We start from the raw sequence: 21,293 nt of genomic DNA, 5'->3' as shown, positions 1-21,293 counted from the left end.
CTTACATTTTTTGTAGCTTTCTACATGCAGTAAAGCAGGGTAAATCTTCCAGCAGATTATAAGACAAATCTCTGTAATATACAAGAAAAGAAAAGATTAACATTCAATGTAACACTCTCTTCATGCTCAAGCAAAAATAACTTACTTTACAGGAGAATAGAAATGAGCAGACTCAGTTATTATCTCTCATCTGTCAGCTTTTAATTTCTAACTGAGGGGATAAGGAAAGATATATTAACTCCAGATACTGCTTTTGCAAATTCCTTGCATTGTCTGTCAGTTTCCTGCTGAAGTGCAGACTTCTGAGTGTTTTACAGTAACAGTGTTGGCTGTCTGCTTATAGGGAGCACTGGCTTTGCATCACAGACTTCATCTTCATCATATTAAACTTCTGATAAATATTTAATCCATTTAAAATGCATGATAAGTATATATTTACAAATATGTTAAACGTATATTTATATTTTGTCTGAGAATACCCTATATTTTTCTGGCAGCAATGACAATGGACTGCAATTAGCTTTCAGTTCTATGTGTTTAAGCAGTATTGCCTCGGATTCTTAGAACTGTTACATCTTATAACTGAGTGCTGTGGTTAAAGATATGAGAACTAACTTTGAAATCAATCACTACACGAGGAAAAAAAGCTCTTAAAAAGACCTGAGCCAAAACTCAACAAATTACAGAATAACTGAAACATCTGGACTGATTTATAGTATAATCTAACTAATCAAAAACAAGCCCAGGCAATTTACAGAAATTGGAGGGGGGAAAAAAAAGGAAGAAAAGAACTAAACACCCCTCTCCTACCCATTCTCAATAGTCTCATCACATATATATATATGTATATATGTATGTATAGATATATATATACACATCTTGTTTGGGGAAAACTGAATCTGAATTTTGCTGGTGGAAAGAATACAGAATTAAACTTACACGTATAATTACAAAAAATGTCTTTTCCCCGTAGTTATTTAATAAGTAAAAGAGTAATCTACTTTCATCCCTACTTCCAGTCCTTTAAAACTGAATCATATTGACCAATGCTTTCCTGGAAAAAAAATTATCTTCCCCTTTACTATTCTGACTGTTTTGTAGATTCTATGTTTGACTTGTGAAAATGGTGCAAGTAATGACAGTGTGGGATTCTACTGAGTCCATCAACTACATATTAATTTTTCTGGAATTGTTAATGACATCCACACTGGTATTCAAATCGTGTGCTATAATTAGTCCTATTTCGATGTTGGCCAGAGAAGCAATACAAAATACATTCCTAGTGATGTAATACATAGAGGAAAGCGTTGGCTGATTCTCAAAGAAGCAGACACAGTGATTACTTTCGTTAGTGATTAAGCAAACCCCAAGGACATTTCCAAGCTAAAATAATATTGGATATTTAGAACTATGCCCCAACAATGCCAAGTAACAGTCTATCAAAATTTCAGTCAACTACTTAAGTCTGTCTGGAGGAGAATCTAAAAGAGAAACACGAAAAGCGCTCAAAGCTAAACTCCTTACACAGATATAATTTCCATTCACTTCACTGAGTTATCTGCCTCATAAAGGAAACAGAAGTGCTATAGGAGAAACAGAATTAATGAAAATGAAGTCAATGAATGTAGCTCTGATTTTTTAAAACACAATCATGAACCATTTTAGCATCTCCTAAAAACGTGAGAATTAATGACCTTTTTCAGTAATGAACTCGAAATACTAACTCCTATGTGGAATACGAACTGTTGGAGGATGGCATTTTTGAGTAACACTTGGGATTTGCTCCCTGCTCTGATTTCTATGTGATACACAAAAATAGCAGCAGTGGGGTAATTCTGAAATCATAATGATTTCATTAGTTCATTAATCTTTTTTATTAATGTAAATTGCTTATCATACTGAAACGTACAGCACTTGGAGATTAGGCAACTGGTCACAAGCTGATCTGGGGAGAGAGGTGATCTGTGCTCCTGTGAGTGTCCTGTTGAGAGAATTCATAAAACAATAATAATTTTAAAAGACTGCAAAACAAATGCTTATTTTTGGGACATTATTTAGAGTAAATATCAAAAATATAAACCAAATCAAAATACTCCTCTACTACTTACAAACTCTCCAGACTTGTAGTCCCAGTCAGATCAGGAAACTCTGTTATCTGTGAGGCACCATTTAAAGTCCTAGAATTTAAAACATCATTTCAATACAACTGCAATAAGGAATTTGAGGGACACCTCTAAAGTGGCAACTAAAGACAGATAAAATAAATTAAACACATACAGAGTTCTGAGTTCTGGTAAGTTTTGAAAAGCAGATTTTCCAACAAGCTGGATGGGGTTATCATAAAAATGTCTGCAAAAAGAGAGCAAAAAAGACATTTTATATACAGTGTTATATACACATTGATATACAAATAACACACACAAACACTGATATACAGATAACACATACACAAAATACTACATGGAATATTTTAAATGATTCAAAACACTCTATGATTATACTACATACAAATGAGTAATCTCTGTATGCTCATAGACATTTTGTGCACCTGTGGGCCTTTTCTCACCTGCTAGCCTATGTCCATCAAGTATGTTTTTAATCCTGAAGTATTCATTTTCCCTGTATTTAAAAGAAGAAGCCTGCCATTCCCTCTTTCTCCCAGAAAGATTAAAACTCAAAGATGAAGAACTTTGCTATGACATATGGCAAAGTTGATGGATGAAGAAATCAGAACTTCACATATGTGGAGGACGTTGTCCATCCACAGCAGTTGAGTACCATTGCACTTGTAAAGGAGTACAACTTTTGATTACAAAAATATACTGCTCAAAACGTGTGGCTGTTTTTCTTACATTTATTTTACAATTTCTTATATTGAGGTTTGTCAGCTAAATGTATTCTCATGTAAAATAACGGAATCCATCATGAATAATTTTTCTATCATCTATGTTACCAGCAACAATAAGAGACCCATGAAGGATTGGTAGTTCAACTGAAAGTTCAACAATGAAGTAGTGGTACTCACTCCCTTTAAATAGGGTACGCAAATTGCTACACTTTTCATAAGGCTAGAAAGATATAAGCTTGTTCACCCACATTATTATGTGCATTCACAAGCAGATCTATTAGACAGATAGCAACAAACATGAACTCAAGACCATATTCTCTAACACAAAGTGTCACTGAATAAACTATTACCACTTACATTGTAATAAGTGATGGATTACCTACAAACGCACGCTCAGGTATTGACTTGATGTTGTTGCTATGAAATCCTCTACAAAGCAAAAAAAATGGTTTACACAGTAAAGAAAAGGAATAAGAATGTAATGTAAATATAGACATTAAATAGCACATATTTAGCACATATTAGCACATATTGTATGTACCCCCCAATCCATTTATTCATTTGCAGCAATTTCATTTGCTGTGATAATAATGAATTACATAAATTTATAAGGTAACTGATTTTACACATTATATATGTATAATGTATGAGTCTCCCACAACTACATTGTTGTTGAAATATTTTAGATGTAGACATGAACAAACTGTCCAATGTGCCCGCTGGATAGGGGGCCAAAACTTGGTCTCGTCATTAATTACTGGATTTTATTCATATGAGTACTTCTCCATTGTGAAAAACAAAAGAAACAACCAAGGTTTCAAAAGAACAATGATGATTTGTGTGGGAAACTCCCATTAGTTCAGTCGGGTATGAAAACGGCTTCCCAGATTAAATTTATATATTTAGAAAGCCTCAAATTGTTCACTGATGCAAGCACACTTGGTCATTACTTCAACAGGTTCCACATTACTGGTTTCACTTGTTTAGTCACTGTGCTACTGCTGATGAGACAGAACAAGGCTCTAAATCCCTTGTTCTTCTGCACGCCATAAAAACTGCATCCATGCAGACACAGATTCCAAGCAATATGAGGATCCCGTTTCATCTAGAAGCAGTGAACAGACTGGTTTTGTGGATGTATTGAATGGGATTCCTTGTATGGAGAAAAGCAAAGGAAATGGCACAACTGCTTCCTGGGGCAGTGTCTGGACTCTCCTCACCACTGACATGGTCAGAGTGTGGGAGCAGTTCCATCATCAGCCAAAAGGAAATTGCAGTGCATTTCTGTACAACAGAGTCTACAGCACTTCTGAGGTGACTGGGAGTGTGATCATGGCTGTGCCCTGTGCACTGCACCTCATATGAACCAAAGGTAAGTTACTGCCTGTCAGTTCACATACTGAGAAAAAGAGTTTAAATCTATCTGTACTCCTGGGTAAGGACACTATAGTAAGGTCACACTGGGAAAAATGCTTCAAAGGCATCTTCAAAACCTAACATCTATATTCACTGTGGAGAGAGAACAGCCCCTACAGCTGAGATAACCAAGGGCAGAGCATCTGGGACTGGTATAGCTCTGACATGATGGCTCACTGTCTCTAAGACAAGAAAAAAAAAAAAAAAGAGAGAGAAAAAAAAAGCCATATTCTGTGTTTTCAGTCCAAACACAAATTCTGAGAGAAGAGCTCTGACCCAGAAACGTCTTAGTAATGTAGCCCTGCAATAAAGTGAACCTTTGTGGACCCTGGTTCCTTTTGGCGAGAACAGAAGGAATCCTGTGGGAGATACCTCATGCTTTTATGATCTGCTTCCAGGGCCCAAGCAAAACACTGCTGTACATGGTCAAGTTCTGTGCTGGATTTAGGAATTCAGGTTACAATTTCACACTCCAAAGATTTTCTGAGCAGGGGAGATCAGCTGCCACAAGCAGTTTGATACCTAGACGTGAGATCTTATGGGGTCCAGAAATCTCAAGCACATCAGGCAGTTTGCTGGACTGGGCAAGGTGCATTTACTGCAAACCTAGGTTGTCCATGTTTGGCTACTGACTCCAAAGGTCAGCAAAAAGGCAGTAATTCAAGGCCACTGGTTTTCAAGCCAATTATTTTAGGCCTCAAGAGGCAGAACAGCAGCTGAGAGTAGCTGGACTGAGAAACTCACAGCCCCACAGAGCCACACTTTTGGGTAGCACAGGAGGCACTGAGCTGGAGCCAACACTACTTGGGGATTCCCCACTTCCAAAAAAATCCCAGCCACATAAAGTGGCTTTATTGATGGTTTATGATGCACTAATACTACACCAGTGTCCAGTTTTTACCTAGGTTTTGTAAAATCTACACCGATGGCACATGTAGATGGCAATTACTTCAAACGGAAAGAACTATGTATGTATACAATGTTGTACACATCATGTTTACAATGTGTGAATACTTCATTCATTCTTTTATAACTCAGCTGTTTCTCACAATAAACTTGGCCGGCTTCATTTCAGCGTTGACATTATTTTACAGAAACTGTGTCTGTGCATCCACAAGTGTTTTGTTTACAATACTACGAAAGACAACAAAAGTTGAAAAGAGAATGCTTTAATTTAGTGGGGGAGAAGGGATGGGAGGAAACATTTAAACTTGATTAGCTAGTAAGAGGGCCATGTTTTTCCTTAGTCCAGAAGACTGTGATATTTTGGACTGCTTGGAAAGAACAACTGTTGTGTTTGGGACTCAAAACAAATTAGCTGGGTTCCAAAGATGAAGTTCATGAAAAAAAATCACTACACTATGCAGTATAAAAGTCATCAGAACTTGAATGCCCTAAACTGCATGTTGAAAATTAACTTTTATACATGTTGGCACATTTATTAGCTTTTCCTAGGATATCAGTTTTTAGGGATTACTGACAAAATCACCAGCATTAAGAAAATAATCAGTCACACAGTAGACAAAACATCCTCCATCCTAATACAAATGCTTGACTTACAGTTCTTTTAGGTTTGTTAGTGTCCTGATAGCAGTGGGGAACTCGTCCAGACTGTTGTAATTTAAATCTCTGTGTGAAAATAGATTGTGTTATTTAGGTTTTGTGTTGCATCAGGAATAACAGAATTATTGGCATCATATCATTTTTCATGCATTGAATGAGTAACGTATAGCCCAAATCCAGGAAACCTTTAAAGTGCATGGATGTTCAGTGAAAAATCTATTTAGGGCACATTCTCATTCCTATTATTTTATCAAGTGGGAAAACATACAATAAGCCCAACTTTATCATTATCTGTGTTGTTCAATTTAAGCTTTGGCAGTACTCACATGGAAAATGTTTCTAACCATACAAATTGCAAAAGCAGTAGTTTAGCTAGGGTAGTGACCTTTGCATTAAGAACTGCTCATGCTGCAGTGGCAATTAGGCTTCATTATGGTAAAGTGAAAGAACTATAAGCATACTTCTGCCCTGAGCAAGACATGTGCATCCTTTAGTATTCAGGAGACACCTGAAATTAAAATTGAGATGCGCCTGCGTGATGCTCCCTGAGCACTGCTTTGTGAAGAATATCGTCTGAAAAAAACTGAGAAGCAGGCTTATGGAATGGGCAAAACAGAAATCACAGTTTACAATAGATGGAAATTGAAACAGTATTAGGCTGAAGTAATTCAGGCAGGAAACTGCTGTCTGAACTCAACGAGGCTTTCCTTCCTGCTTGCAAATCTCTCTCTCCCGCTCACTGACAGAAAGAGATTACAGACAAGCACAGTTTTGCTTTGCCCTCCAGTGATATGTGATTTCCAGACCTATGCATCAATGCAAACAAATGATCTTAAAGCTGACCTCTGTTGTTTATTCTGAGATCTCTTTATATTGTCTTGAAACTATCTTGAAACTGGTCTATACAATATGCAAGTAGTGAGTTTGATGCAAGTGCTACACTTCCCTACTGCAGTGAAGGGACTGCACCTATATTTATTCCCAGGTTCATGATTATACTCTGAGTTTTCATCTCTTTCATACCAGGTGGCTGGGACTGGGTTTGCAATTACTTATTCCATTGTTCTTTTATTTCACCCCCATTTTTGACTAAGTGCCATGTGAATCTCACTTAAAAAAATACAACAAACTTACATTTTCCCTCTCTCTTTCCTGTCCCCCCTTTCCGGAGCTACACTAAGGGACTTCCTTTCAACTCACAGCAGACTCAAAGTCAAAACTGTAAAACTACATTTCAGTTTGAAAGGATCAATGCAACTCAAACTGGGGAATGAAAAGGAAAAAAAAAAAGCTCAAGATTTCTTGCTATCTGATCTTACTGCAACATGAATGTGAGCAGTACGTACATCTGTGGATGAGAAAGAAAATAGTTACTTTCAGACTACTGTTATTTGGATTTGATATTTTGTCCTTGCTCCTCAAATCTCCATCCTCTGCCCTCTAAGATCTCTGAGAAGGATTTAGCTGACTGTGGCAGGCGTCAGAGCAGAAGATGTGCAAGGTTTTACCTTTCCTGCCGCGTTTCTGGGTTCTATTGCTTACTCTAGCAGATATGAACAGAACTTTGACAAAAACTTGAGGCAGTTTGAATCTTTATCAGTGCTATTCTTCAGCAAAGCTCTTTAAAGGCAAAATCTTGGATTCAACTGAGTTATCTCATCTCTTTCCTTGTAAAATGTACATGATTTGGGTATTTGGCACTTTCTCTTTTTCCAGGATATAAATAAGAAAGTTATTTGATTTCACAGCTCTCTTTTATGGCGAGACAATATCTTGGTGGTAAATCTTTTCACCCTGACAGTTTCCCAATCTAGTCATTAGGTTTATTGATTAAACAAGACAAATAAATAGTACTAAACTAGGCAAACACAACTGCTTGTGAATAGCCACTTCTTTTTCAATGCCCAGTACAGTTCTCAAATGTCCTTTAAACAATTTATCAATGGATGATGCTTATTAAAAAGTCAAGCTATTTTTATAGTCAAAAATAGGATTTGCCACATAGAGTCATTGTAAACTATCACTTAGATCCAGTAGTGATTAGGCAAGCCAAAAAACACATTTAGCTCTTAGGCTATTTTTATTCTTTCAGAATATTAATGAAAACACTGGAGGGGAAAAAAAAAAAAAGAAAAAAAAGAAAAAAAAAATGGAAACAAATAAGAGGTCAACTCACAAAGTCTCCAGGCTGTGGAGCCCATCAAAGCATTTCTTTCCCAGGGAGTAGATTCTATTGTTATGGAGATGTCTGCAGGGGAACATTAAGCGCACAGTCAGGAAAGCACATTGCCCACGGTGGACTCAAGCAAAACATTTTGATGCTTAAATCAAAATAAACTTATTTTCAGGCATGCACCAATTATATGCAAGTCATGCTTTCGCAAGAGTGTGTAGAGGAGGCACTTTCATTGCCCTCCCTGCTTTCTCCTGACATCACTCCACCCATGCGGCATTCAATTTGTTTCCATAGAAGGGATTTGTTTTACAACCATCTACATGGCTTAAAAAGGGCATAACCTGGAATTCTAGGGTGGGTTTTAAGCATTAAATGTTGTGAAATTTTATATATACTCTCACACATTATTGCTTAACATGTTGCCTTTAGTACTGTGGGAGGTGTTTACTTAGATGATGTATACTCAGAGGCTGTTAGAAGGGATGGCACAGAATAGCAGGTGAACAGAACGCTAATAAGTCAGAAACAGCCATTAGCCTTGCAGAATGAAAGAAGACACAAAGCCATAAGACAAGGAGTCATAGCTTCACTGAGATGAGTAAACTAATCAATTTTTAGAGTGCTTTAATTTGCTCTCCTTTGAGACTGTAAACACCTGTAGGTCAACACCTACTTCTCAAATGTTCAGCCACCATTAGTAACTGCTGCTTGTTTCATTTCAGTCAAACCCTCCCAAGTGAAGGATCATAATGCTACCTACTTCTAAGATTTTTATACTGACACAGAAAAAATCAATCTGTGTAAATCTCATTAATGGAAGTAAGTACAACTTAGTGCTATATAAGTTGGCTTTTGAAGAAGATGCATTTTTCCCAGTAGACTTTTATTTTATTCTTCACACTTCACTCTCATAGTGGAGGAAAACTATGGGAGTAACACTTCAAAAGAAAAGATGGGTTGTGATTGAGGAGCTGCCAGTTACATACCCTTTAATGATCCATTCTGCTCTAAAAATAATTCTAAACATCACAGAACATAGAGACATTGAGTATCTCTGTCCATAAAAACCACGGTTCCGGATGGCAAAATACAAATGTTTTGTTGGTTCCCCCCTCCCTAGGAAAAAAAATTAATCATTTTTTAAAATGGCTACATTTTAAATGTCCTGTTCGATTTAGCATGAAGAATGTCTACAAATTCCAATTCAGTTTGGATTGCTAGTGAAGGAGCTTCAGACCTGTGCCAGCTGAACATACATATTCACACAGAGCTGTAAATTTTCCAGACTGAATAGAGTAGAAAACAAAAGAAAGCAGAACCACACACAAATATTTTGATGAGCCAAAAATCATAGAATCATAGAATCACAGAAAGCTTAGAATTGGAAGGGACGTTTAAAGGCCATCTAGTCCAGCTCCTATGCAATGAACAGGGACAACACAGCTAGATCAGGCTGCTCAGAGCCTGATCCAGCCTTGCCTTGAAAGTCTCCAGGGATGAGGCATCAACTCCCTCTCTAGGTAACCTCACCACTCTCACTGTAAAAGCCTTCTTCCTTGTGTCCAACCTAAATCTACCCCATTTGAGCCTGAAACCATTTCCCCTCATTCTATCACCACAGACCCTTCTAAAGAGTCTGTCCCCTTCTTTCCTGTAGCTTCCCTTCAGGTACTGAAAGGTTGCTCTAAGGTCACCTTGCAGCCATCTCTTCTTCAGGCTGAAAAGCCCCAGCTCAGTATCAGATGTTGCAGATAATGAGGAATAGTTTAATTATTAAACAACATGAAACCAGAAGACCAGAAGTAAGCAAGCCAGCAGAAGTCATTTTCTCCTGGCTTTCTTCTATGCTCTCCTATCTCTGCATATCTGGTATGGATCTAGAAAATGACATTCAAGACATTCTCTACCTTCTCAGCATTACTGAGATGCTTAGAAGCTTGGTTAAATAACAAGCCTATCTACTCCTCTATCCACTTTAAATGGAATGAGACTTATACTCAATGTAAACATAGGCCAAGGATTGTGTACTAACTACAAGGCAGATACTGCATACCTATAATTGGTACTCTATCCATTTAAATGAATATATTAAGCACTAGGCAGAGACAGTGACTACAATACTCAGTAAAGAACCTTGAAATTTGCCAGGTTCAGTGATTACAGTAGGGTTAAAATATGCTAAAATATGCTAAATCTCTTACAGACTACAGTTTCTGCTAGCTTTTAAGTCTTGACTATATTATTTTCTCCTTAATAATACTAACATTTTCCAAAGGATCCTAAAATAACTTCTCCTCCTCAGTTTCCTCTTTAGTTTATCCAGCCTTTCTAGATTTTTTTTTCCACTCAGTTCACTCCCAGAAGACAAAACTGAAACCACGTTCCACAGTATTCCTTCCAGATTTCAGTGTCGGTTTTGCATCTGATTCATTTACTCGTACTGGTGTGTAAGCAAATCAAAATATAGAGCAACATATACTGCCCATGAAGTAGAACTATACATAGGTCTGAAGAAGAAACTATACATAATTTCTAACTGGGCATCGTTCTTTCCAAGTCACTCAGAAAGCTTTCAGTTCATTTCCTTTTTCTAATCTTTCTCCATGCAGTACTGCCTTAGAAAGCATACAGTTCACCTACCCCTGTGACTTTTGCTGACCAGATATGGTGACTATATAAAAATTCCCTTACATAGCTTATACTGGAGACAAAACTTCTAAGCTAGATCAATCAAGCACTTTAGCAAATGTGACTTTAAGATGATGTGGAGATTCTGTTTCTCTAAGATAATAATAATAATAAACATTTATAGTACTTATACAAACAAACAAAAAATATTTTGTATTTAAAAAATAACATTTTCCATAACAACAAGGACCAAACACATACAGAGTATCATCACTAGGCCTAGTGCAAAAGTAGAAGGGAATTACCGCTTTGTAGTCCAAGTTAACGTAAGTTTAATATCAGCACTGACAGAAAAAACAGAGGCTTAGCTAATCCATGTATACAGATATTTATCTCTCATTTACTACTTGGGAGAAACTAGGGTTGTCTCAAGTAACATCTAAATTAAACATTGTATCTTCAAGTAATTAATCACAAGGAGGTCAAAGCCCTGCAAAGAAGCAAAGATTCTGGCTAAAAAGCAATTGATAGAACTTACAGTACTACCAAACTGGAGAGGTTTCCAAAAGCATAGTCCGGTATGTAATGAATTTTATTCAGTGCCAGTGTCATTGCCTGAAGTGCTGGTAAACTTCTAAAAGCTTGGATGGGTATTTCTGTCAAAGAATTATCATCTAGCCACAGGTGTCTGAGGGAGACCAAACCATTGAAGCAGTTGGGGGGCACATAGTTGATGTGGTTGGCATCCAGGCGTCTAGAAGAAAAAGAAATAAAGGAAATTGATTCTGAGAAAAGAACAGTGGACTTTCACAAGAAACTATCATCAAGAACACAACAAGGATAGGCAGCATCTGTCACATCAATTTTTCACTTCCCGGAGATTCTATATTCCCATCTTGTTTGCTACATTATCTCTGGGACCTCACATGGTGTTCACAGATCTCCTAGGCAGCTGGCTCACTGCTCACAGCTCTGCTTTGGGGTCATTGGTTCACTGAGAGCATAGACTAATCACTTTTGAACAGAGCCTCTCTATGGACCGGTCACAAATTTGCTTACTTTCCCAATTATTTGAAAGTATGAAATAAAGAAGTATAAGAAACTCAGCATGATGGTCTCTTTCAGAATCTATAAATCACTGACTTGTAGTGCTGAAAGCTGTTTTGAGTTTCCAGATGCTACCCATCCATTTTAAGAGCTAAAAATAAAAATCATTTCTGGGTTTCCGCTCATGTTTTACTCCTTAAGAGCTGAACAGTTCAATTATTCTAATGAGCAACGAACATTAAAAGTAGAGCAAAATGGTTTTATACAGAGATTAGTGTTGCTAATGCAGTTGATTTGCTTTGAAGTTACTTGATGCACTTCAGCTGCCGCAGAGCCAATAGAGGGAGCTCAACTACATTGCACCTTTCCAGAGCGGCAGGTGATACCTTGCTTTCACACTTCTGCAAGTAAGGATTAAATCTACTTAACTTTCTGCAGATACGGCACTAGAAATACTACATCATAGAAGCCAATCTCTAAAACTTTTCTTGCAGATGTCTGTTCAGAAGAGTACAGAGATGAAACAAAACCAAATTTAAATAGAAGTTTTGAAAACACCATAAAACAAACAGACATATCCAAGGTACAAATCAGTAATTCTGTACAACCTAAATTTGTTTCGCTTAAGAGAAATGTAATACACTCTGTGATGGGCATGATAATCTCTTTATTTAAAGCTGCTTCCTCATTTATAGCCATGTAAAATGTCAGGTCCATTCTATCTCCTGCTCTGTGCTCCTTCTACCTTCTGCATGAGAACAAATAATGAATGCGAAGGCTTCGTGCCAGGCTGGCAAATAACTGAGACAAGGTCAGTTGGAACAAATTTATAAAGTTCAGTGTCAAAGCCCCTGTACAATTAAATTTTCAATATAATAACTGACATGGCAGGCAGCAGAGACAGAACCTTCAAAATAACTCAAGGGTCGGTCAACAAATGGGTGAGGCTGGAAGTGTTTAGAAATAGTCATGCTGTACCTCCCCCATTCCCCAGGCAACAACTGTGCCATGCCTATGTTTTCAAATAAGGTATAATTTGAATGAGTGAATGAGGTTTCTTTGTGTTTGGTCAGAAGTAAATTTCTTCCCTGTGTGATGCTGGTATGTAAACTAAGAACTTACAGTTGTATTAGTTTGACAGTTACACTGATTAAAGAATGGAGGCTTTATTCAACCTAAATGTGTTACTGTGGGACAGTCAGCTTCTTGCTCAGTGCCAAGGCTGACTGTGCAGCTCTGACCGCCCAGAGGAGGAGAGACTCCAGAGGAGTTACTCACAGAACTCCTGCTCGTGTGGCAAAGCCAGAAGTCAGCTGTTTGTGTGATCCTGTGGCTGCAGAGGAAGTATTTCTGCTGTCCTCAGAGAGGTCAGGGTTTCTACCTTACCAACGTTCAGCAGCAAATCAAAGAACCAATTCTGTTTATTACTTAAGTTTCCAAATATAAACACACTACTACTATGTAAGCAAAATAGACAACATAGGACTGCTGTAATATAAATGAGATTCTAGGTAGCTGGCTTATTCCTTAAATAAACTTTGTAAGAAAAAAATTGAAACTATAATGATTTGTACTGCAAGTCCTATTGCTGGATTATATACCCTACCAGTTCTCATAAGCACTGCCTCAAGTGCTCTTTTGTTATCTAATCTTTTTAGAATTTCCAAGTACCATTTTCCCCTCTTGCAGATAATGAAACATTTCTGTAGTGGTTATGTTTCCTGTCATGCTGTAGGTAATGCACACTGATGTATAAAGCATTGATCAAAATCATTGTTTTCAGCCAATTGTTTTACATACGTTGATCAAAGTTTTGGCACTTTCAAAAATAAACCCATTAACTCACAAACATGACCCTATTTATAACTGAAAATATATAGATAACGTGGTGAGTTTGAAAGCTGCTATTATATTCCAGAGAAAGCCAATTTAGGGAAAAGGAAAAGCTTGATCTCTTCTGATAGGCGGCATGTAAATAAAGTAGACAGTACGAAATTCACCATGAGCTCACTTAAAATGTCCAAACCTTTCAATGAAAATGCTTGAGCTATGTGGACTGTATCCCACCGGTGTTTCCTGTGGCATGCTGTGAATGCTAGGACCATATCCGTTATAAATGATGAAAAGATATTATTCATATAGGATTGAAAGCATGACTAATTTGCTGTTACTCTAAAGAGGGTGAAGGCAGATTTTTTTTTAAAGTTTTGGTTCATATTTTTGGGTCAATTCAATACAGACACCCACTTTATGCCATTGTTATGTCTCCACATGAATAGATACATTTTTCCTTTCTCCGAGTTTTATCCCAAAAGTAAGACCAGGTACAACCTAGTGAAATACCTAGTGCCCAGGAAGATACTTAAAGTCTTGTTAGTGAGTCTTTCTCCTTCATTTAAGGTTAAATCAAATGCTAGGTTCCACATCACACAGACATTGCTGAAGGCATGGAGCCATGATGAATGAGGACTGGGGAGAGGGCAGATCTGGGGTGGTATCACAGGTCAGACTGTGGTGACATAGACCCTCTCATGGGTTTGTTCACAGTAGTTAGGCTAAGGCCACAAGGAATGGCAAGAGTGACATCAGAACTGGCTTTGAAAAGTGAATGCAATGAAAATAAAGCTGGCTACTGTAAGCAAGGTTTCTCCAACATGTCCCTTTAAGCAGGATACCCCCCTTCAATCCTCAGGGGAAAATGCTAGGACTATTGTGAAAGCTTAATTACAATGCGCCAGCACAGCAGTTCCCACAGATTTCAGCCCTTGTATGAGCTTGTACAAGACTGATACAAGAAACCCTGCACACCAACGGCAAGACTGAAAGGAAAAAAGTCACAAGTTATCGTTTAGGAGCATTTGTTTCTGCCCTGCTGCTTAGTTAAACTCCATCTGCACGTAAAACATGAGAAGATCTCAACAACTCTGAGAGTTTTGATCCTTAGCACTGTATATCCAAATATGTTGTTCAGATGTATCCTGGATGGTATGTCAGGACACTAGCATGTCGTATATAGCACAAATATCTAGTTCCAAAACTATTTTCATATTGAAACTGGCCTCAAAGCCCCAAAAGTGGGAAGAAGTGGGGCCAGCAGGAATTGTTGGGTCATGCTAGGAGCCTGGCTGCAGAACAGAGGTCCAAGACCAGACATCTTGTGTGTCTGGGAATGCTGCCAGTAACCTCTGCTGGCCTCCCAGAGCAGGTGGCTGCATGCAGGGTGCTGACAGGATGGCCCAGGCCTGTAGGAGCTGCCAAGTGGCCCCAGGTAGCCGCTCAGCCAAACCCCATCTGCCAGCAGTCAGAAGTGAGCCAAGGACTCCACTCACAGGACAGCAGGGCAGATGGTCATGACCAGTGCTTTGGAGCAGTCCTATGCCTTGTTTGCCCTGCTAGACTGGCTCCAGAAATACTATTTCACCACATGATGCCCACGTGGACCTTCGTGTGTATCTGATTTGAACCTCACATGGCTGATCATTTCAGCACTTAGCTGTTTTCTCCTCCCACAGGCAGTGTATGTCCTGGTAGGATTCAGCCACACAGAAAGATTTCTCATTAGCAGCTCTGAGGTTGGGAAATGCATCTCTTTACAGGTGTGATTAAAAAACAAACAAACAAACAAAAACAACAGTGCTCATTTAAGAGATTGTTCAGCAGACAGAAAGGAGTCAGACACTGAGGAGCTTCTACTGGATGCAAGAAAATACCACTCAGCAGCCTGGAACTGCTGACCCAGTTTCAATAATCGTACCCCACTTGGAAAGCAATCTGAGCCTGCAGCTGGTTGTGTAGAGACTGGACTCAAATATTAGCACAAACAGTTTGGGGATCCTTGCATGTCTGTCCCCCTCTTGGCTGTTTATCAAGCTGGAAAAGCATGTGACTGAGAAGGGTGCTCTGACACTGCCCTGGTACTTCATGATTCAGTCCCTCTTCCATTATCTAGTGCCCTAGGGTTCTAGAAGCTCACGTAGATAAAACATGAAGTAAAATGCGACTGCAGCTGTGAGTTTTGAGATATCTTTGTGTATGTGTACAGTTGTATGCACGAGTACATACTACCTTGATTCAAACTGTGGGAAATTCCTCCTTAGGGAGGTAGAGGGTAGTGGTTGAGGTACTGGGTTTCCTAAGAAGGATAAAGCCTTCTGTGGGCTTCATTATCATTGGGTGTGAGATGAAAAACCACAGCTGAAGCTCCTGTCTTTTCATGAAAACAGGTCTCCTGGGAGAATGTGATTTCATCAAAGTTGGTCGGTCTTTTAACTAAAAATCAGGATTATTAACACAAGCATCATGCTAGAAAAAAAACACACCCTGTTATAATGTTAATACTTCTGGAAAAAAGGCTTGTTTGTTTCAAGGCTAACTGGAGGCATCTCAGAACTCTGTACCATCAAAGTCTTTAACTCCTTTTTTAGAATAAGAACTCCTTTTGAAATGTCAAATATTTAGAGAAGCAGGTAGAAAGAGATGAAAAGTCCATTTTCTGACCTGTTCCAGCCAAGAATATTTCTAAGAACACCTGAGATGATTCCTAGCTTATCTTTCTTGTAAAAATGCATCACCATCAAGTGGTCTGCACATATCAACGCATCTTAAAAAAAAAAGTGTTTAGCATGGGCAGTGACATAACACTTGATCTATTCTTGATCATCATTTCTCTCTGAAAATGCAATAGGAAAAGCTTCTTATTAACAAACAATGATTTCTAAACAAGAAAATAAACTGAATTAATCTGTGGCATTCAATACAAGATGTTGTATTACAATAGTCCCAATAGAAGAGCAGCAGAAGCTTCGCTTCTCCATCAGCCATGCCAATTAGACTTGCCTCCTTCATGTGCTAAAATCTGCAAGTGAAAATCTGCAACTTATCAGTTGCTAATAACATTTGTTTTAACATGCTCAGGGAACAAATCTTAAAAAAATAATTTGTGCATCATTACTTGCTTTACCAATCCCCTCCTGTTCACAAAATACTGAAAAGCCAATTCTGGTACATAAGTGATCTCACTAAAAATAATAATAATAATAAATAGATCTATTTAAACAAGTACTTAAATTCAGTGAAAACAGCTGGTCAGAATGCAAGGTGATAATTAATAGCTGTGTTACAAAAATAAGTCAGTAGACCTACATAGGCGGCTTCTGGATTACACAGATATGTTCAAAATTATTAAAAGCCTTCTTGATTTAAAAGCAGAGTGGAGATATTGGAGCTTTGGGAAATATAAAATCCAGAGACCGTCTGCTTACTGTCAGTTCTACAGAAATGCGAATAACAAGGGAGACAGCATCCAACTGACACTTCAAACCCAGTTGCCAAGATGTAAGTTGTGACAGCAGTCATTGTGTGTTGGCTGTTTTCAGTCATGGAATTTGAGAACTTACTTTTCTCTTCTTGGCTTAGCAGAAGCAAACATCACCTGAATTGTTCAGGCTAGTAAACCGGTAACCATCTGTATTCATGACAAATTTCAAAAGGAAATTATAGCCCACAGAACATGCTGAACATGGAGATAAACACAGCTGTGGGCCAGCATAATAAAATGAGAGGCATTACTTTCAGAGCAGCCTTTGTATACATCTAATGAGCGTACACACACAATTACATACATACTTATATAAAGATGATTTTACCATAATCCTCTTCACATTAATTGAGGTATCAAGGTGGTTAGTATGCATTGCCTCTCTACATGACTGCCCTTCTTGGGTGAAAACACAAAAGGCAGTTCTAAGCCCTGTCATCAGATTTCAGTTTTTTGCAGCTATGCTAACCTAAAGAAAAGGGTTAATGAGGCTTTTGAAAACCATGCCACCTGTTTAGTTAAACATAATAAACACAAGAAGTTGTTATCTTATAGAACTTGCCTTTGTGAAGGCTTTTAACCTCTTAATTACACTCTTGAAAAGACTGCTGCTATTTCAAAGGTTTCAAGAAATACTTCCTATTGTAAATCAGAAACCGATGCAAGAACCACCTTGTGAGCAGAAAATTCCTAGACTGTAAGAAACAAGAAATTGAATCTATGCACACCTTTATCTGACAAGCACAACCCAGTTTAAGCAAACAAAAGAATAATAGTTTTCTTTCCCTCAAAGAGGTCTCTTTTGCCAGTGATCGTCTTTCAGCTGATAGTAGCTTTTCTGTACAAACCCGTATCGTTCCATCTTAGGACTGCCTCGCAGCTGTCTGAAAGTTTCTTCTGATCACCCCTATTCTCTTGTCTGTCTCAGTTTTGTCACAAAATATCAGTCCTTCACACAGACTACACACTGCAACTATGTTTGGTTCTCTTCTTTAGCTTCTTCACCTATGGAAAAGAATATCTGCAAACAAGAATGAGCGAGACTGTCATTTTGTTTAGAAACTGTGCTGGAAATTCAACAGTCTCTTTCAGAGCAACAAAGGAACCCTTGTTTGCTTGGCTTATCGTGTTTTGGTCCAGAATGTGTATAGAATGATGTGATCTCAGCAATATTTTCTTTTTTGTTTGTTTAGCAGAAAGAAAATCTAATATAGTCAGTAGAGCAGCATTTTCTCATGACTTTTTTCTTTTTTTTTTCAGAAGATCAAAGGAAAGAACTGTAACCTCAAAAGTATATGGCTAAGATATTTCAGTCTGCCTGGTCAATAAAGAAAAAAAAAGGTACAGACCAAATAACAATTTAGAAGATAATTAATTCTTAAGGCTCTTTTAGCTTTACAAACCTTAACGAATGCTTTGTATATTAAGGAGGTAAGTATTCAAGACAGACATAAGAACCTGGAAGCTAAGGTAGTATAACATGTGCCTGTATATGGGTAATTTATACACCAATGACAAAAATTTGCTAGAAATTGATTCATTATTTGGGCCTTCAAATTTCATCTGAATCGAATGTGTGCAAAAGATGTGAATTTTATGGTAGAACACACAAAAAAATAAGAGAACATCTATAGCACAGTATGCTTCCCAATCAATAGATCTCAGCTCTAACCAGATTAGATAGATTGGTATATATGCTGCTCTTGTCACTATTAAGATTTTTACCAATGATGTCAGTAATCACTGCACACTGCAGCAACAGTTTTTGCAATACTCACTTGAACTTCTCTAATGATTTTCACATTAGAAACTTGAAAATAATGTTAATTAATAGTAATTCTGTAAAAATATATGGTGACCAACTAAAGCACAGACTCCACTGGATATAGGACAGAGGTACATAAAATCTAGGGTACCTCAGTAAGGAACAGCTGTTTATACCTTCTCGAGCCTGCACCTATTAGCATCTATTATCATCAAATGTGATAGTAAATTCCAAGCAAATACAAAGAGGTACCTCATCAGAGAGTGAGCTGATCAGCAGATATGCTGCTATGGAAAATAATGGGTGTTGCATTAGCTCAAACAGCAATTGTACAAGCTCACAGAAGAAAATCCTCTAAGAGCTATCAAGTTCAAAGAAGCCGCTCAGCCAGTCCTTGAGCACCAAGCTTTGGCAGTTGGGACAGTTTACCAAGGGAGTATTATTTTATTTTTCACCTGACCTTTTAGTTTTCCTTCACTATCTACTATAGAAGGTCTACTAGGGCTAGATCAGCTTTTAGCACGTTGTGGTACAGCCATTGTTAAGTCCTGAGGCAGAAGCACATCAAAATAATTTCATTCATGCCATGAAGCAGCCAATCCTCACTCCTAGTCTAGGAAATCTGGCAGGAGTTCTGTTAAAACTAAAGCTTGTGGACTGAGTCAGCACAACCCAGTCAAGAACTATAAATATGGAGACCTACCTGTAGCACAGAATATAATTGTGCCCTCTAGTACAGTTTGTTTCAAGACCTAATAGTATTTTCCATATTGTTTAAAAAGAAAAAAATAAATGGGGAAAAAAAATAATCAAGGGTGTTATTTGGGATTCCTTCTTTTCCCTTGTAAAGAGCTGTAACAAGAAATCATGGGAAAGACCGAGGCCTTGGGGACCATATTCTTCTTTACTGACAGAATGTATTGCAAAGCAAGGAACGTCTTCTCAGGTGGTAAACTGGTTTATAACACAGCAAAGAAGCTGCCAGTGTCACTAAATTACTAGAACGAAATCAGTCACTTTTGATTTTTAACTGAGAGTAAACTTCTCTTGAAAAGCATTTCAGAGAGATTTAAAAGAAGAGACAGGTTCAAGACATTATTGAGAGATACAACAGGTAAGTAATAGGCTAATGTTGATTTACCAAATATACTTACAGAGACTGCAGACTGCGCAAGTTCTGGAGTGCTTCAGTAGGAACCTGGCGTAGTTGGTTATTCTGCAGCATTCTATATTTTGAGTAACACACACATACACAAAAAAACACCAAAACAACAGAATCAACACAGTGAAGGTATTTTTTCTACTGCAAATTTTCTTCTGAGCTTACCTTCTTTCTACTGGTTTTAGTTCAAGATAACAAGCAAAGAAACAGTCTACACAGATGCTCCATTCCCCTCGTTCCTTTCAAAATACTCATTCTCTTCTAAGCAAACAATTACATGCAGTACATTAGCTCTGTTGACACACCAGCTTTAAGCAGGATTTTCAGAGCAGGTGAGGAAGTTAATAGATGAAACCTTACTTGCTTTTGATAGAGCCTGAACTTCTAATTGCCTTCAGTGATCCTGGAATTGTCATCCACGTGTACTGATTTCTTTTTCCTTCAGCAGTATTTCTGTTTCTTATTCTGTTAAAGTTCTGAAGGACCAACTCTTGAAATTCTCACTTAAGAAAAAGCTATTATTGCCAACACCACTTTTAACTGTATGAGCAGTTCATGGTTTGGTTTGTATGAATTCGTCTCAGTGAGAACTGCTGAAAACTTCCCAGTGAAATCAGTTTTCTCAGAAGGCAGTTTGTTAGCAGTCTCCTGGTAAATTTATTTCCTGAAGCTGTCACATGATTCAGCTTGCAAAGACAGAAAAATCCTTTTAAATTCCAGGATAAACTTTTCTTACCTTAGAATACATTTTCATTCAAACTGCCTAACATCCTTGTTTAGACCAAGTCCTCCATATACAAAATGATTCTATCTGGGTAATAGTGGAATAGTACATGTCTTCAAAATGAGGTATACTTAGTGGGGCATTGTAAATGAAATCCTTTTTTGAAGGCCTAAAGCTCCTTAGGCCAACAAGAGCTACAGCTGCCCAGCTTAAGAGTAGATGGACTGGGTAACTCTTTGTACTTCTTTCCCACCTAATATCATTGCAGGAAAGCTCAGTACGCTTTTGTAGTAGCATCTGGCTTGGCTTGACACTGCCTAAGAGGTTGGCATTCTTGCAAATAAAAGAATTCCTCTGAACTGAAAGAAAAGATCCCCTTTTACAGATATACAGTAACTTTTGGCCTGCTAATAGTTTTAGTAACTGTACATATGATTTCATTGATTCATTTTAGTCATTTTCTTAATGACTTATCTTAATTAGATTACAAAAAACAAGATACAAAATAAGAACTAGATTTTAAATTGCACCACTAGAATGATTTCCCTCCCATTCCTCAAGAAAAGGAAAAGGCAATATACCCCCACTTTTGTGTGATCATGAAAAGTCCAAAGGTTTTTAGTCCTGAACCCAGAACTTTTGAGACA

The 21,293-nt window shown here is 37.8% G+C and overlaps 1 protein-coding gene across 1 annotated transcript in view; it reads right to left on the bottom strand.

The window, feature by feature from the left end:
* LGR5 (leucine rich repeat containing G protein-coupled receptor 5) overlaps positions 1-21,293 on the bottom strand; it is a 79,013-nt gene that overhangs the window by 13,752 nt on the left and 43,968 nt on the right. The window contains exons 4-12 of the mRNA XM_015855892.1: positions 19,915-19,986; positions 11,170-11,385; positions 8,004-8,075; positions 5,825-5,893; positions 3,206-3,277; positions 2,278-2,349; positions 2,109-2,177; positions 1,910-1,981; positions 6-71 (exon numbers count right to left, since the gene is read on the bottom strand). Of these exons, the coding sequence (XP_015711378.1) occupies positions 6-71; positions 1,910-1,981; positions 2,109-2,177; positions 2,278-2,349; positions 3,206-3,277; positions 5,825-5,893; positions 8,004-8,075; positions 11,170-11,385; positions 19,915-19,986 (780 nt within the window). The remainder of the gene's footprint in view (positions 1-5; positions 72-1,909; positions 1,982-2,108; positions 2,178-2,277; positions 2,350-3,205; positions 3,278-5,824; positions 5,894-8,003; positions 8,076-11,169; positions 11,386-19,914; positions 19,987-21,293) is intronic.

This window comes from Coturnix japonica, chromosome 1 (genome assembly GCF_001577835.2).
Source record: "Coturnix japonica isolate 7356 chromosome 1, Coturnix japonica 2.1, whole genome shotgun sequence".
Classification (NCBI taxonomy): domain Eukaryota; kingdom Metazoa; phylum Chordata; class Aves; order Galliformes; family Phasianidae; genus Coturnix; species Coturnix japonica.
Note: the sequence above shows the minus strand (reverse complement) of the source record. Positions and strands in the feature narration are given on the sequence as shown.